This window comes from Podarcis gaigeae, assembly GCF_964106915.1.
Source record: "Podarcis gaigeae genome assembly, chromosome: 10".
NCBI classification, from domain to species: Eukaryota; Metazoa; Chordata; class Lepidosauria; order Squamata; family Lacertidae; genus Podarcis; species Podarcis gaigeae.
Genome location: NC_139686.1, coordinates 73,821,786 through 73,839,640, shown reverse-complemented (window position 1 = coordinate 73,839,640; position 17,855 = coordinate 73,821,786). Strand labels below are relative to the sequence as shown.

At 43.2% G+C, this 17,855-nt stretch overlaps 1 protein-coding gene across 6 annotated transcripts in view; it reads right to left on the bottom strand.

Moving 5' to 3' along the window:
• The window catches only part of FRMD4A (FERM domain containing 4A), a 418,655-nt gene that overhangs the window by 245,943 nt on the left and 154,857 nt on the right, over positions 1-17,855 (bottom strand). The window contains exon 1 of one of the 6 annotated variants that reach the window (XM_083701334.1): positions 3,181-3,645. The exons of the other annotated variants lie outside the window; for them this stretch is intronic. Coding sequence (XP_083557460.1) covers positions 3,181-3,339 — 159 coding nt within the window. The 5' untranslated portion in view covers positions 3,340-3,645. Of the gene's footprint in view, positions 1-3,180; positions 3,646-17,855 lie in introns of those variants that run through there. 6 annotated transcript variants of the gene reach the window in all.

Below are 17,855 nucleotides of genomic sequence, written 5' to 3'. Positions count from 1 at the left end.
CTATCAAAGATCAACACCACCTTTAGAATTTTCATAACATCTCATGTCACTTCAAGTTCCAACTAGGGTTGCTCATTGAACCCTGGTCTGCTCCTGTGTCTCTAAGAGCTATTTTGTTTGCAAAAATACGCAGGTGAAAATTTTCATGCCATGGTATGTTCATGTCTGCACATCAAGTGCCAGGAGGACAAACCACATGGGGGGGGGGGAGTTGAGAGACCAGTGTTCTACAATGTGTTCATGGCTAAGAGAAAGAACTTTGCAGTGTAGCCAAGAAGGTAAAAACAAATCTGAGTTTTGCAGCTAGATGGAAGAAACAGAGAACGGATGCTCTGTTTTTGCTTGCAGGGGGGAACTGACGTTGCTGCACAGATGAGTGTAGGTTGTCTGGATGTCTGCCTGCCTGCTTCTCCATGTTGAAAATGTATATTTGTAAATAAACAAGTAGCACAAAGTCCTCAGTGCTTTCTAACCCAAGCTGCAGCTAAATGTTGACAAGCCATCCCTGGACCTTTTCACCACCCAGGGAAGTGGGAAACGTACAACACTATTCTTCGGTTCCAATTTCCCCTTCCAAGTTTTCATCTTGTTCTTTGCCTCAAACCAGATGTGCATCTATTTCTCAACCTAAGATCCTGCTGAAAAACAAGGTGGGAAATCTCAATGGAACTCCTCTTACATAAGGCTCTTTCATACAAAGACTTAGCATTTTCCGTTTTTGTGCAGCATCAGGAAAAACCGAGGGTCCAATCTTGAAACAGTCTTGAGCTCTTTCAGGCTCCCACACAGTCAGTGGAGCAGAACTCCTCTCTCGATACAGCCTCCAACAAACACAGAAGAACTTGAATACAAAATAAATAAAATGACTGTACTACACCCAGGAGGATATTCTGGCACCGTTTTGTTGGGGAGCACAGTTTTTTCTTTATCTAATTTCATTTAACCATGAAGTTGTATAATTTTATCCAGTGTTTTTTGCCCAAAGATCAAGAATTTTGCAGGCTGTAATGGCAGAACTTGACATGAGTTCACCTCCTCATCCTCATAATAGCTGGTGAAACAAAATGCACAGCATCACCCTATTGGCTTCCCTGCCAGCTGCTACCAATGGGTTGAAAAGCAAGAGTAGGGTGAAGGCAACAGAAAACACTAAACGTGAAAATCTAATCCACATGCAAAGCTACCAAAGACTATGCCATGAGCCGACTCCTTCCGGGTAGAACTAGAGGTGATGCTTCCACCAAGAAAAAAACAGCTTCTCTTTCCACTTTGTTGTGATGCCACCACAGTTTCTTTGCTCCCAGCCCCACCATCAGCAGCCAATAAAGGTTAACAGCATTACATGGTGGCATCTCAGCAAGAGGAAGTCCGCCTAACCTCCATGGAAGGGGCAGGACAAACTTAATATTGTTACAGGCCAACCCAATCTCTTCAGCTGTGTGAGATTCCAGGGGTTCCCGGCATGCTTACCCAAGGTTTGTGTTTCCTTTGGAAATGCGGCAAAGCAGAGACTGGAGTGTCTTTATCATAAATGGTTTATTTACACATATATACATACAACTGGAGCCTATGATGGAGGGGTTCAAAGCATTACACTCCTAGAGGGCCCTGCTTCTCCCATTTCACTCACCTCGGGTTTAAACTGTCAGTTTGCATTGTGCTCTGGCCCACCCCTTCAGCTTGCCGCATTTAACAGATTGACACCCTTTCCCCGCAATCACACTGCAGCCAAAAGAAAATCTATAACTTCTTCCTCCTAAGAAAAACTCTGGCATTGTCTTCTGACTAAGCCTCTCAGAACTCAGGGTGGGGCTCCCTCATCCACTTTCCTGATGGGCCATCTGTCTGTGTTTGTTCCCTGCAAATGGCCCATCTTCTCCCAGGCAATTTTCTGCTAATGAAAAAAACTGGTTTGGTGTGTATTTTGGCATCTGCCAGCCCATCTTAATACTCCAAGCATTGATTAAACTCCAACACCTACTAGACCCAGCACCCATTAGACCCAGGAATTTAGGGGTCAAGGCATCCACAAACTCATAACAATATGAAGATGACACTTTCAGAGGAAATATCGCTATGCTCCGTGGGTGAGGACTTCCTGCAGAACAGGTCTTATCAGGAGTTTCATTCTGCACAATGTAGGAATTAGGCCTTTAGTGATGTGGCACCTCCCTTCGACTATTAGGCAGATCTTTCTCTTCCAACAAGCCTTCTAATTTTTTTAAATTGCTATTTTTTCCAGTTGGCATTTGTATTGGAATTGTTTTTTACCACTTTGGGAGGAAGGGTCTTACCACTTTGGGAGGAAGGGTGCTATGGGTTTGCTGGGGCAAAGACCCCCTTAACTTCCGGGCTGCCAGCTTCTCCCCATAATTTCTGAAATTAGTAAATGTGGGGTTTGAAGTGGCAACAGAGCCATAGGGATGAATTGAGGGGTCACAAAGGTGTGGGTTGCAGATAACTCTAGGGTGCACTCTCACTTCATCTTGGGCCCCATCCAGGTCAGCTGCAGCAGACCCTGCTCTCTCTTTCCTGCTTTTGGCATGGCTGGTGCATTGTGTCAAACTCCACCTGTGCACAGAGCAGTAGAACCAGGAAAATAAAGAGCAGCGGATGAAAGACTTCCTTTTGCAAAGCAAGAATGTGGTCAGTGACCTCACAGTTCTGCAGGATGATGAACTGGATTCTGGGATGCACTCTATCGGTTTGTTCAATGCCCCCTTCCATGTACTGTCTGTAGAGGTAAATGAGTGATGCAGCCAGAAAGTGGAGGCAAGGAGTGGTCTTTGCTACCTTCTAGCTGCCATGCAAAATGGTCAGAATTGTCAGAATGAGATGCTGGCCAGAATCATAGCCCCATGTACCCTGCCCTGAGCCACCTGGGGAAAGTGGAAAAATCTTAATGGAGCAAATCTTAATATAGCAAAACAAAAAATATATATGGAAATTTAGTGTAGAATTAGGTGTTACACAAAGCAATCCTTAGACAATACAAGTGTAGAATTAAATGCTACACAAAGCAATCCTTACACATTACAAAAAAGTCTAAGAATCACAGCCACAAAAGACCCGTCCTTGCATGATTTCCCAGGCACTCTAAGTAAAAAACTGGCTAGGAGCTTGTCGCCCCATCACCACCCCTACCCTGGTCCCCAATATGTTTAAATAATTTTACCCTACCTGGTACACAGCTCTGGAGATGCACCATGGTTTAAGCATTTGTCGCACAACCTGCAAGTTTCTGAATCGATAAGTCCCCAGAACCCGCGACGTCAGGTTCCACACTAGGCTGTCCCAACTGTACAGCAGATCTTCAAATCTAAAAAGCACAGCAGCCATGCCAGCTAGCAAAACGGAAGGTCTGGCGCTGGTAGTCCCGGGTGGTTTGCTGATTTTTCAGACTACTAAAGAATGGCACGGTTAAAATGTCACAGTGATTTTCCATGAAAGGAAGGGAAAAGAAAAAGAAAAACACCAAAGCCAAAACAAACCATTTTGCTAGGAGTTCCCCTTTGCAGGGAATAGTTTCTCCCAACGTTTTCTGTGTATCTTCTAAAATAAAATACTGTTGCACTGGGGGACAATGTAAAAATATCCACTTTTTGTTCTTTTTTCTTTTTTTGCTACAAAGGGAGTTGCATATTTTTTAAAAAGTTGATCTGCTGGTACAGCTATCTGTCTTTATAATCTCACTTTTCTCTGCTTAGCTCCTCGCAGAGGAACTGAGAAACAAACTTAAATCTAGAATCATCACTTAGCCTTCAAAGTGCCGGGATTACGTCCAGAGAGGATGGAAAACAAACCCCTTTTCTGTCTCTCTCCCCCCTTCTCTGCCAACATTCTCAAGGCATTCCATCTTTCTTTTTAACTCTTTAAGGTGCAAAGTAGAGCTAATGAAGAATTGCTTTGCAACACACATCTTTCTGATGTTTTAAAAAAATAAACAAACTGTGGAAGCTTTACATCAAACTGTTACTACAGTTCAGCATATCGCAACTACTGCAGCTTCAGGGTAGGATCATAAACCACTTATTGAATAAAATGAAAGTTTAACTTACTTAATTTCTGATAGTCTTGTGTTGTTGAAAATTGGGGAGATTCAGCAGAAGGAAGGAGGAGGGACGAAGAAAGGGTAGGTCTTCTGTATGGAGAAGACGGAGAGATGCTATTGGGTGACAGCGAGAAAGCAGAACTACTCAACACCTACTTTGCCTCTGTTTTCAACCAAAAGGAAAGCAATTCACAACATGAGGGAGCTGCAGCCCCAAATAGGAAAAGAGGTAGTAAGGGAACACCTAGCTACTTTATTCAGCAGAGGAAACACAGCCCAGAATAACTAAGGAGATAGTACAAGAATACTTGGCTAGTCTAGATGTATTCAAGTCTCCAGGGCCAGATGAACTAACTGCATCCAAGAGTATTAAAAGAACTGGCAGATGTGATCTCAGAACCACTGGCAGTCATCTTTGAGAATTCCTGGAGAACAGGCGAAGTCCCGGCAGACTGGAGGAGGGCAAATGTTGTCCCTATTTTCAAAAAGGGGAAAAGAGAGGACCTAAATAATTACTGCCCAGTCAGTCTGACATCAATACCAGGGAAGATTCTGGAGCAGATCATTAAGCAAACAGTCTGTGAGCACCTAGAAAGGAATGCTGTGATCACCAATAGTCAGCATGGATTTATGAAAAATAAGTCATGTCAGACTAACCTGATCTCGTTTTTTGACAGAATTACAACCCTGGTAGATGAAGGGAATGCAGTGGATGTAGCCTACCTTGATTTCAGCAAGGCATTTGACAAGGTGCCCCATGATATTCTTGTAAAGAAGCTGGTAAAATGCGGTCTTGACTATGCTACCACTCAGTGGATTTGTAACTGGCTGACTGACCGAACCCAAAGGGTGCTCATCAATGGTTCCTCTTCATCCTGGAGAAGAGTGACTAGTGGAGTGCCACAGGGTTCTGTCTTGGGCCTGGTCTTATTCAACATCTTTATCAACGACTTGGATGATAGGCTCAAGGGCATCCTGATCAAATTTGCAGATGACACCAAACTGGGAGGGGTGGCTAACACCCCAGAGGACAGGATCACACTTCAAAACGACCTTGACAGATTAGAGAACTGGGCCAAAACAAACAAGATGAATTTTAACAGGGAGAACTTGGGCAAAAAAAATGAGAGGCACAAATACAAGATGGGTGACACCTGGCTTGAGAGCAGTACATGTGAAAAGGATCTAGGAGTCTTGGTTGACCACAAACTTGACATGAGCCAACAGTGTGACGCGGCAGCTAAAAAAGCCAATGCAATTCTGGGCTGCATCAATAGGAGTATTGCATCTAGATCAAGGGAAGTAATAGTGCCACTGTATTCTGCTCTGGTCAGACCTCACCTGGAGTACTGTGTCCAGTTCTGGGCACCACAGTTCAAGAAGGACACTGACAAACTGGAACGTGTCCAGAGGAGGGCAACCAAAATGGTCAAAGGCCTGGAAACGATGCCTTATGAGGAACGGCTAAGGGAGCTGGGCATGTTTAGCCTGGAGAAGAGGAGGTTAAGGGGTGATATGATAGCCATGCTCAAATATATAAAAGGATGTCACATAGAGGAGGGAGAAAGGTTGTTTTCTGTTGCTCCAGAGAAGCGGACACGGAGCAATGGATCCAAACTACAAGAAAGAAGATTCCACCTAAACATTAGGAAGAACTTCCTGACAGTAAGAGCTGTTCGACAGTGGAATTTGCTGCCAAGGAGTGTGGTGGAGTCTCCTTCTTTGGAGGTCTTTAAGCAGAGGCTTGACAACCATATGTCAGGAGTGTTTCCTGCTTGGCAGGGGGTTGGACTCGATGGCCCTTGTGGTCTCTTCCAACTCTATGATTCTATGATTCTACTTTAAATGAATTCAAATTTCCAGGGCGAGGGTACTAATATAATCTTAGAGAATTATTGGAGAACAGGTGAGGCCACTACAGACTGGAGGTAGGCAAATGTTGTCCCCATCTTCAAAAAGGGAGGGAAGGAAGACGCAGGTAACTACCATCCAGTGAGTTTGACACTGATACCAGGAAAAGTCCTAGAACAGTTAATTCAACAGTTGGTCTGTGAGCATTTAGGAAAGGATACAGTGATTACTAAGACCCAGCATGGGTTTCTGAAAAATAAGTCATGCCACATGAATCTCCTTTCTATTTTTGGATGGAGTTACAAGCTTAGTAGATCGAGGAATGATGTGGATATAGTGTATGTCGATTTCAGTAAGGCTTTTGAAAAAGTCCCCCATGATATTGCGAGGAAGCTGGTAAAATGTGGGTTGAATTCAGCAGCATCCAGTTAGCAGACAGTTAAGACTGAACATTGACAGGGATGGTAGCTGACTAAATCAGAGCAGAATAAATGTCACCATATTCAGAAAATTCCACGGAGGCCTACAGAAAGTCATTGCAAGCAACACCAATTCACAGAGGGAGTGGACAACCGAAGCATGAGCCAGTGTGAAGCTGGATTAGATGGTGAATTTCCACACACACCCCAGCTGGGGGTCGGATCTTCTTGTCTCTAGTTTCTTGTTAGGAATGATCTCAGAGATCTCAGTCTAGGGTCCTTGCTATGGAAGGTGCTGAAACACCAGTTTCCACTGCTAACCAGCAAGACTATAATTGAAATGCTTTCCACAGAGCTACTGCCCCTTCTGTCTTCCTCCACACCCCCACCACATACAGACCAAGATAAAAGAGAAGGATTTACAGGACAGATGGCAAAGATTCCCCCCACCAATTCCCTGCACTTTTATTTTTAGACATTAAATACTGCTCCCTGCAAACATATAAAGAACACAGCTTCTCTCAATCCTGCCCCCACAAACTCCATCAATTGTTTTCCCTCTCCTCTAAAAATTAAGTAAAAAGTTGCTCCTCAAGGAACCTTCCCTGTGTGCCATCACTTCACTGCAAAATTAAACAATGCCTGTTCTTCTCACCAGAGCACAAAGAAAAGAATCTGCAGGAATCAAATCCAATGCATTGTAACAGGCCATGCTACTAGACTGAGCCAAACCAATCCTCACCATGCATCCTACCCAGACAGACGGAATCAGTGCTGGATTAAACCCTGTAGGGCCTCTGGACAATCAAAAATCTCAATTTTATTTCAAGATCAAATCACTATTATTTTGATCCATTGTTGCAGGGCCCCTAAAAGGCTTGGGACCCCTTGGTTGGTGCCTACTCTGGTCAGAAGGCCAGTAAAGACGCTCCTGCTGTCTTTCTGAGTCCTTGATTGGTCCATGGGTTCCATAAGAATCCACTGACCAGGCCTGCAAATCTTCTTCCCTCCTGTTTCTCCTCCTCCTCCTCCATGGTTTCTTCATGGGTGAGGGTTATATTTTCCCAAGGAGAGCCCCTGGTACCTTTAAGGGGGAGAAATGATGTGTGTCAGGCTGTGAGTTAACCACTTTGAGCCAGTTTGCTATAGCAAACAAATCCTGAGTGGCTCTGGGATGTCGTCATCATCCCCCCATTACATGGGGGGCTCCAGGTTTGAAGGAGCCACAGTCAGGGTGCCGGGGTCTCATCCTCCATCAGTAGGGTCTAATGAGCTTAACTGGGGTGGTGGGCAACAGCAACCTCAGCGACCTGATGGGCAGCTTGGTCTATCTGTCATTTTTACTTCCTACAATTATAGACTCATAGAGTTGGAAGGGACCTTGAAAGTAATCCAGTCCAACCCCTTGCAATGCAGGAATCTAAACACCTGGCCCACCATCCAATTTGGAACCATACCAGACCCAATGGTCCCGAGGTAGGATTGATCTGGCAGTTGAGCTCAACCACCTGGCACTGCTCAATAGGGCTAGGCGATATATTGATGTATCATCGAAAACCGGTTTGAAGCCCATATTGCACTTGTGTGTGCTTTGCAAAAATCACCATGTGGGAAAAATCATGAAGCAGCCAATTCTCTCAATTCCTGCAGCCCCTCTTAACTCTGCTGGCTCAGCTCTCCCTTGCCTCATGCAGGGGTAGCAAATCACAAGAGCAGGTGCTGGCAAAAATCACAATGCAGGAAAAACCATGAAGCCAGCCAATGCCTCTACATAGCTCCAGCCTTTTTTCTGACACCGTGATATATCAGTATACCACTATGTTCAGCTGGTGATATATTGTGATGCTGAAAAGCATATATTGCTCAGCCCTTGTGTTCGTTCTCTCTCTCTCTCTCTCTCTCTCTCTCTCTCTCTCTCTCTGTGTGTGTGTGTGTGTGTGTGTGTGTGTGTGTGAAGGAAGGTACCAGTGATTTGTGTCTACCAGCAGCTTCCTAAGGATGCTGGCTCCATATCATGAGACCCAGTCACATGTTGTGTGCAGTCCTGCCCCCACCATGCAATTTAATCCCTTTGGTTATTTTGAAGGAGGTGATGATGATGATGATGAAGAAGAAGAAGGGGAATGCAACAACTTGACCACTCTTTGAAAATGGTTTTCCAAAATGCATGGCCTGAGTTCATCAGCAGGATTTGGGGCATCCCTGTTCCCTGTATTGCTTTCAAACATGTAATTATGCAGACCCCCCCCCCCAATTATCTTAGTATGTATTTATTCAACTGCATGGATTGCAAGGTGACTCTATGAGAGCCGTTTAAGTGCAGCCTATACAAATGACCATTTTAAAACACAGAGCTCCTTGTTTTAGAAAAGCTTGCTCAGCCTCCTACGGAGCCTTTCTGGCTGATTAGAGTCATATAATATTTAACGTGGATTTATCCAAGCATGAATAGCTGCCAATGGACGGAAGGATGATTACTGGCCCTAATTCTCAAATTCACTATACAGAAGGAGCAAAGGGTTCCTGTAAATTTAACTGTTGCGTAGAAGAGAGATTTTAGGCATGTACAAGCCTATTGTGCTGAGAATTCCAAGACTACATATGCCAAAATCCCCTCATCTCCACCGCTGTGAAAAGGACAGTAGGCCAATTGTACTCCCATGTAGTTGGTCACTCTAATTTCACTCCATAACATGAAAGCAAATATAACTTGTGATAGTCTGGCCATGTCGAAAGGACTTCTTTCCTTTAAGACATGGACAGCAAACCTGTGATACAAGATGGTGGGCGCCTTATGAATGCCTGCACAGAAATATGAGCCACCCCCAAATTCCCAGTGTTGTTGTGGCATAATTTTCCATTCCTAGTGGTGCTTAGTTTGGGCTCGATGCTTCTAATTTTCAGTTTAGCTAATGCATCTGATTGACGTGTGGTGTTAATTACTTGTACAGTTCAAAACCGCAGATTCCTTTTAAAAGATCTAAACTGTAATTCAAACCCTCCTGCCTTTGATCTTCTTTTAAAAATATCTATGATCTTGTGTGCATGAGTTATCGTTGGAGTTTTTTTATACGAATGTTCATTTCACATGAGAAGATCTTGCTCCCCCCCCCCTTTGTTCTTGTTCCCAGGGAAACAATCATCCAGTAATCCCTGCTTCATTCACATCTGACTTCCATAATATAATCATTTAGAGCTTTTCCTTCCACAATGTAGCTTAAGAAAAGCCTTGCTAGATCAGGCCAAAGATCTATCTGGTCCACCAGTCAGTCTGCTTTCCACATTGGAGAGCCAGATGCTTCTGGGCATGAGATGTTGGTCGCAGTCGTCCCAGAGTGTTGTCTCCAGCAGCACCTGGGACGCAAGAGGTACAGTGTCATTGCCATTATAATAGCAGGGCTGACATTTGTGACCCAACATCTTATGGTAAACAGGGTCTGTCACCATAGGAATTTTCTCTCCTATAAGTCCAACCAACTAGTTGTAAAGACTGCTGCAACTGTGGGAGGCTTCTACCACTATTTGGAAAGCATTACTTAAGACTGAAATTGCTCTACATATTATTACATAAAATAGGATTATGCTACAAAAGTAATTTATTCTAGGCAAAGATTGTGGAGCTGAGTTGGGGATGGGGGCTGTTTCCATATAGGACTGCCACATGGCCAGTTTCTTCTAATACCTCATTTATTTGCAATGTCCCACACCTCGAGACATCTAAACATTAAAGTAAAACAACAAAAGGTGATAACCATTATTCCCCTGCCATTGGGTTAAATCAGGAACCAGAGGCTGCTGAACTCCAACTCCCAGCCTCTCTGGCCATTGCTAATGCCTGTTGAGGCCAATGGGAGCATTAGCTCAGCAATATCTTGAAGGCCAAAGGTTCCTTATACCTCGCCTAACCCATTTGTCTTCAAATAGTGGAGCTAGGGGTGACTAGGAGTCACAATTGTGTGAGAAACCCTTTAAATAATTTTTACTACCTTACTGAAACTCTTGCCACACCACTCAGAATTCTAAGGCATTTCACACAAGGACAACACACTTCAATTGTTGCATTAAACAAACTTTGTGTAGTAGTCACTGCATTCATCCATTTGTCCCGCCACTTTCCCCAGGAAAACCCACTCTTTACTACTAAATCAGAACAAACATCTATTGGCATTGCTGCATATTTCTGTTTGTTCCACTTCAGCAGTAAAGCAGGGAGACCAGTGGGAAAACCTCTCAGAACTGTGCCTAGAAAGTATGAGAGAAGTGGAAAACCCCTTGGAGCCATGCTTTCTAGACACAGGACAAGTGGAAGTGTGGACAAGCCCTAAATCGTGACCTTTCCCAGAGTGGGTTACAGCAATGACACCATGGTAGTTTTGGGTGTGTAGTGACCTGAAGCAGAGTTGTCATGTGGTGGCACCCTGCCTAAAAATACTTGTCTGACGCCAACATTAATGTTCACTTAGGTTTTTAGATGCGGTGATATCTATTTTTATCCCACTGGATAAAAACACGGATTTTAAGCGTTTTTAGCATTTATTGCTGTTAATGCTCCATTGTTTTGAACTGATGCTTTTAATTGTTAGCTGCTATGGAAAGCTTTTGAAATGATTTATACATATATGTACAATATATGATAAAGAAATTTTAAGTGGGTCTCATATTATATGTTGAAGGAAAGGTGAGTCCTCAGCTGGAAAAGCTTATAGCTCCTGGTCTAAACACAAAGGAACATCTGGACTTTTACTAACAAACTATCAAGAGCTTCAAGATCTGCTTTAAAACATTCTCAGATTCTTGTGCATACAAGTAATTTAGGACCCTGGGAAAGTATGAAGTAGGCACTGACCCTTCTAATTAATCTTCCCTTTGCAAGAGACGAAAAAACCATTCTTAGAAACATTCCCCCCTACAGACAGTCAACAAACCATTATCCAACCTGACCCTGGAAGACATTACATTGTTCATATAATATCAGCTGGCCAGGAATGAGATCTCAGGGGTCATGGTGGATAGCTCAATGCTAACATTGACCCAGTGTGTGGCAGCTGTAAGAAAGGCCAATTCTATGCTATGGATCAAAAGTATAACAGTCAATGTCATAAAGACTTTATAGAAATCTAAAGTTCAGCAACACTTCAAATACAACAACAACATTATTTATATGCCGCCCATCTGGCTTTTTTTATTTACAGTATAAATTTCAAAATACAAAAAGGAAAGGAAAGGAAAGGAAAGGAAAGGAAAGGAAAGGAAAGGAAGGAATAATATGATTGGTTGACTTCCCATCCAACCTGCCATGGTTTCCTTAAGTTAACAGTTACTGCTGCATATTCTATTTTCGTGAAATCAATCCTACATCTATATTTCCCTTCACAGAATTATAAACCGTTGAACTTACTCCAAACCGACTAGTGTCTTAATATTTTTATAATAATTTTTCAGATACTGAGGTCAAGGCGGTGGCTGCTCCTCTGCTACCACCATTGCTGCAGCATCAATGTCCTGAACGTCTAGTATTTAATTGATTGATTGATTGATTAAAGTGTCCCCTGATTCATTGAAAAAAATCTGGTAACTTTAAGCTAAAACATGTTATGAGTTACATGACAAAAACCAAAGAATACCAGATAGACAGACAGATAGATGGGAAAGCAGGCAGATAATTAGAAACCACTTTAATGATCTTCAACTGTTCTCATTATAAATCTGAACCCAGCTTTAGGCTCAGCAAGTAAGAGGGGACCTGTTAACCAGCCTCAGCAGGACAGAAACAGCTTTATAATTTTATTTTATTTTATAGCTACAATAGCATGCAAAGAAGTCGGTATGACTTGTGACTTGACAGATGTTCTGGTTCCCCTCAGTGCCCAAGGAAATGTTAGTTAGATGTTCATTAAATGGTTGTAAGTAAAATGAATTGCATAGATTACAGGTACACATGCACACAAGAACACACTATCTAATGCAAAGAACCCACCACCAGCAGCCATGATATGAGATTGCTCTGATCCACGTACACAGGTCACCAGAAGGATATATTCCTTGGTTTGTGTCACACTATAGACATCCTTGAATCAATTACTAAGCTGAGCAGAACAGATGCATTTAGCATGTTACGTTGTGGAGCTGTGTGCAGTTGAGCAATTTAGCACCCAGCACACTGTTGGCACTAAATCAATGTTTAGTAGTACTACCTAGTCAAGGTAATACTACCCATGGGAGACCAATTTTTGCATTCCAATGTAATGTTTTTGTATGATACTAGTAAATTCACTAACAGGGATGTATGAACACGCCTCAATCCATTCCAATAGTCATTTGCACTTTCCTTTGGTGTTTTCCATTCTGCTGCAAATGATTTATTTTCCACAGGTCTGTGTTCCACTGATTGTTTGCTGATGTGGAAATATACCTATTTTTAAAATTAGTTTTTTACATAGACGCATATATCTGCCATCAGTATATATGTGCAAAGCAATCACCTTCCCTGCATATCCTCTTTAAAAGTGAATGACACAGGGAGTCATTTGTAGCAAAACAACAACAACAAAAACACCCAAACAAAAATCACCTTGACACATTGATGACAAAATTAATGAATTGTCTGATTGCCCATCATAAAACCATGTATGGCTGCAAAGCTAATAGTGTCTACTCAAAAGCAAGTCAATTGAATTTAGTGGGGCTTGTTCCCAGGTAAGTAGAGTTTCATGCATCCTGAAAGGACAGATTAGTTATAAGTCACAAAACTTTGGAGCGCGGATAGGGGAAAATAAAATTTAAATGTAAGTTTACTTTTAAAATGAGGGTATAGGGTAGTCAAAAACGGGTAGTAAAATCCAGATTTCTCTTTGACAGAGAAGTTAGGACTTTAACTGAGAAGCAGTTAGCAAGACGGTTCACTTTCCTTGGTGGGTGGCGTTGCAGCCAGGCCCCAGAGCACACACGTGATCCAGCTAATAGCAGGTCAGATCACCAGGCTGCCATCTATTGGCCAATGTCGGCAGTCCTTGGCAGGTGTTCTCCTGGGCAGGGCCCAGCTGGCCAATGGGGGCACCTGAGCCCGCTCCTAGGGGTCCTTAAATTGAGCCCTGCCCAGCAGACTTTCATTTTTTCTTTCCTGCCAAACCACTGTCTACTGTAACCAATAAAGTTGTGGCCATATTCAGTCTAAAACCCCAATATGCTGTTGTCCTGTGTGGTTATTCATGTTCCCCTAGGGAACTTTGGGGTCACGGGGTCTTGGCACAAAAGAAAGATAATTTCTTTCCATGTTAGAAAAACAATAATGAGTGATAGAGCCCATGCTTTTTTTGTTTTGTTTTGAAATTCAAAATAGGAAGCAGATTAAGGATGACATTCTAAATCCACTTAACTGGAAGGAAGCCATACTGAATTCAATAGGAATTACCTCTGACTCACCATCTCTATCCATGGCTCATACATGAAGAGCAGGGTTAGTCTATTTTCAGAAGTCCCTGCACACTGCCAGCAGGTGTTTCATGCCAACCACTATTCTTATGTCCCCTCTCTGTGCCTTGAGGGGGCGCAAGGGCGCCTGTAGAATCAAGTGTCACATGAAAGATCCTGTGTGCAGTGCATGAGATGGAGGATATCTGCTCTACACCACAGAAAGTGGAATCCCATCTCCAGGGCTGGCCCAAGCCATTTGTCTGCCTGAGATGAAGGACAAGATGGTATCTCCTTCCATGTGCAGAGTGGCAACCGAATCTCACTTACAATGGGGCAGCACCATCCAGTGCACCTGAGGGAGAGCTTCGAGGGCACAGTTCTGCCCTCCCAACACTTTGCCACCACTCCCTCCACCCCTTAGCAAATGCTGCCTGAGAATCTAGCTATATTGACTTCATATTCTATAGCCTCTTTGATATATGTCTTCCCTTCCTTCTGCCCTTTCTGCAATATAGATTTAAGCAGGGGTATGGTGGTGCATGTCCAGTTGTGTCAGGCTACCAAGTTTGAGCTCAATTTCAGATTGACGCAGACCCAAGAGATGGCACCGCAGCAACTCAAAACTTCTCAGTGCAGATGTTTGCAAGCAGCTTAATGCAACCCGTCTCCAGGTGTCTACACCCAGTGTATCATTTAAAAGTGAATGGCATAAGACAGGAGGGAGGGGGGCTTTTGGCTGGCTGGCTGGCTGGTTGGGACAAATACAGCCCTTGCAACTTTTCTCTCTCCCCACCCCCCCAGGATTCTGCCCAGGCCGCATCCCTTACTGGCCCTGCACAGCACCCTTCTGGAGTGCGTTCACCTGCTCAAGTGCGTCCTGGAACTATGGCAATGGCTGTAGGTGGATATGTAGGAAACTCCCAACCTTTGCAAGACTGGAATGTAGCCCCCTATGCAAAGCTAAGAGTCACATCCATTGCTCTGCCACTTTTGCCTCTGGACACACTCTCTGTGGGTATGTGGCCAAGGGCGCAAAATGTGGCCCACAGGCAGAAAATGGTATTCCACCTCTGGCACAGGATAATGGCATTTTTTGTGCCAACCTCAATGAAATTATTAAAAGATGCCCCTCCCCCAACTTGATCTCATTTTGTTTAAGACTGAAGTATCCCTTTGGAATCCTGTTTCTGACGAAATTACATTTCTTTGCTTCATGGGATAAGGATGGCCCTATGCAAAGCATCAGGGAAGATAAAATACAGTGAAAGGAAGCAGAAATATGCCCAGCCCCACTGCCTTCATAAAGCCACAAACCTGATCACCTTCTATTATTTACCATATATCCAAACATTATAAAGAACTACTGAAAGAGAGAGAGAACACAGAGACTTGATTCTAGACACTTCATTGTCTGTAAAGAAAGCAGACAGAGGTTGTTAAGAAGGCTGAAATCGATAGCTAACAAGAAGGATTTATGATCTCGATTCAGAAACGTATGAGTCATTCCTTTTTTTGTGGTTGCTTGAAACTTCTACTGCTTCCCCATCGCCCCCTCCCAATGGAATAAGAAATTAAGAAGAAAAATATGCTATTCACTCTCCTTATCTTGATGCAAAATGAATGCAAATACTCTGTGCCACTATCTGAAACCTGGCTTCCTGTTCTTAAGGAAGACATCCTAGCATTTAGCAGCACAAGAATTCCCCCTCCCCTCAAAAACTCAAGCAGAATGCCTAATGATTCTGTAGTTTGCTTCCTGCTTGTAATTAAGTAGGTCACAGCTGTGAAGCAAAGAGAACAAGAAAATACACTCAAATCACACAAAGCCCAAAGCGATCAAATCATTTGCAGCTGAAGGAAATGGCAGCTTTAAGAGAAAGAATGAGGGTGGTGGGGACAGAGAGAGAAGAGAACCCAATTGCAGAAGTCTGGAGTCTTAGGGCAAATGAAAGAAAATGTGAGATGATGATGAACTAGAAATCTTGATTTGGCCCAGATGCAGAAAAAATATAGGATAATTATTGAGAAATAGCTGATGCTTTGGGGAAAATAAGATGGCCTTGACAAACACCAATCCCTTACGGTATTCTCAATCTGCTCCTATTAGTATTGGATCCCAAGCGACCACTTAAACTGCCAGCTAGCTTTCAGAAGGGCTGCACAAGTGGCGTTCACATTTCAATTTTTCCTGTAACATTTCAACTAGAATGCCTTTTTTTTAAAAAGGGTTTCACTCAGGAACTATGGTTCCATTCACAGTTATAAATAAACCAGGATCCCTGGCTTGTTGTGTTTTGCCCACCAGGGCTGATCTGAGATAATGATGATAACATTTGTACTCTGCCCATCTGACTGGGTTGCTCCAGCTACTCTGATAGGCTTTCAACACGTATAAAAACACATTAAAACATCAAACATTAAAAACGTCTCGATGCACAGCTGCCTTCAGATGTCTTCTAAAAGTTGTATAGTTATTTATCTCCTTGACATTTGATGGGAAGGCGTTTCACAGGGAGGACGGAGGCACCAGGCAGCTGATTTTGGGTGGCATGAAAGGGCAGAAAATTGCTACTTTTGAATTTATTATTGTTTTGTATTTTTCTTTCCCTCAGAGAAGTACTTCGGAATATTCTGTCTCAGGTATCAAATAACTTGGGCTGGATCTACACTGACCTTTAAAACATCATTAGAACAATATTAGAAATACCATTCCAAAACGTCACAGGGCATATTCTTCAAATAAAGTGCTACTTACATCTGTTCTCTCTTGCTCCCCCCCTGCTTTCTGGTTTCTCTGCAGCGCCCTCTGGTGTCACATTTTTATAATGTTAACAGCAGGACGTCATGTGGCTATATCATTCCTTAACTCTTTCCTACCAGGAGAGTAGAGCCATCCTTGGTCAGTCTTAAGCACTATGGCTCTAGCTGGGGAAGGCAGAAGCACCATTTGCTGCTCTACCTGAAGCAGCAAAATGTCTTGGGCAGCCCTGTTTTACCACAAATAAACCTAACTGTTCTTGTGGCACAAGCAAGGTAAGCAATTCTTAGTTTCCCACTACAGTGGTACCTCGGGTTAAGTACTTAATTTGTTCTGGAGGTCCATTCTTAACCTGAAACTGTTCTTAACCTGAAGCACCACTTTAGCTAATGGGGCCTCCCGCTGCTGCCGCCGCGCGATTTCTGTTCTCATCCTGAAGCAAAGTTCTTAACCCAAGGTACTATTTCTGGGTTAGCGGAGTCTGTAACCTGAAGCGTATGTAACCTGAGGTACCACTGTATATCCACGCCAGAGACTGTGGTTTGTTGTTTCCTAACAAGGTACAGAATAATGGAATTGTAGAGTTGGACGGGATCTCAGGAGTCATCTAGTCCAACCCCCGTAAACCATGATGAGGCCAGAAATCCCGTGAACGCACAGCCAATAGGTTTATACAGAGACGAGTCACCAGCAACATTCTGTGGGCCAGTGCTCACTTGATTGTTGAATACATTCCTGAGGATGATGGCTATCCTGAGAGAAATTAGGCCGTGGGAGACCGGAAGACTCTCTTCTACTTTTTGTAATGTTGAGTATCTAGCAGGACATTCATTTAGGTTAAAAGCAATGGAATTCTCACACCATGATTCCAGCTCTGTACAGTAGTCTCAGCATAAGATACATCAGTACAGATGCATAAACCACTGAGATATAGCCCCGTCTTTGCCAATGAGCTGCTAACAAGATAACATTCCAAGCATGATAAAGTCTATGTATCTCTCGTATTGGATCATGTGCTGCTGAGTTTTTACAATTGATTTCCCAATGCTCCAAAGAGCTATCCAGAATCAACTAACATCTGTCTTTGGAACTTTGCACACAAGTTTAGGCAATGCAGCCCAAGAACTGTAGCAGGATATGGACACCAAAATCTGAGACTCATAAAGTGTGCTAATGATGCTAATGGAACATCAGTACATGAAGGCAAGGGAGGGGCTGAGATGAGGCCACACATGTTTTCGCAAAGCACAACAACTTACTAACTGGGCTATTAAAAACCTTGAGGGTTGGGAAAAGGGGTTATAAAAATGGAATACAAACATGAAATAAATTTTCCATAGTTTCCACAGACAAGGATCAAAAA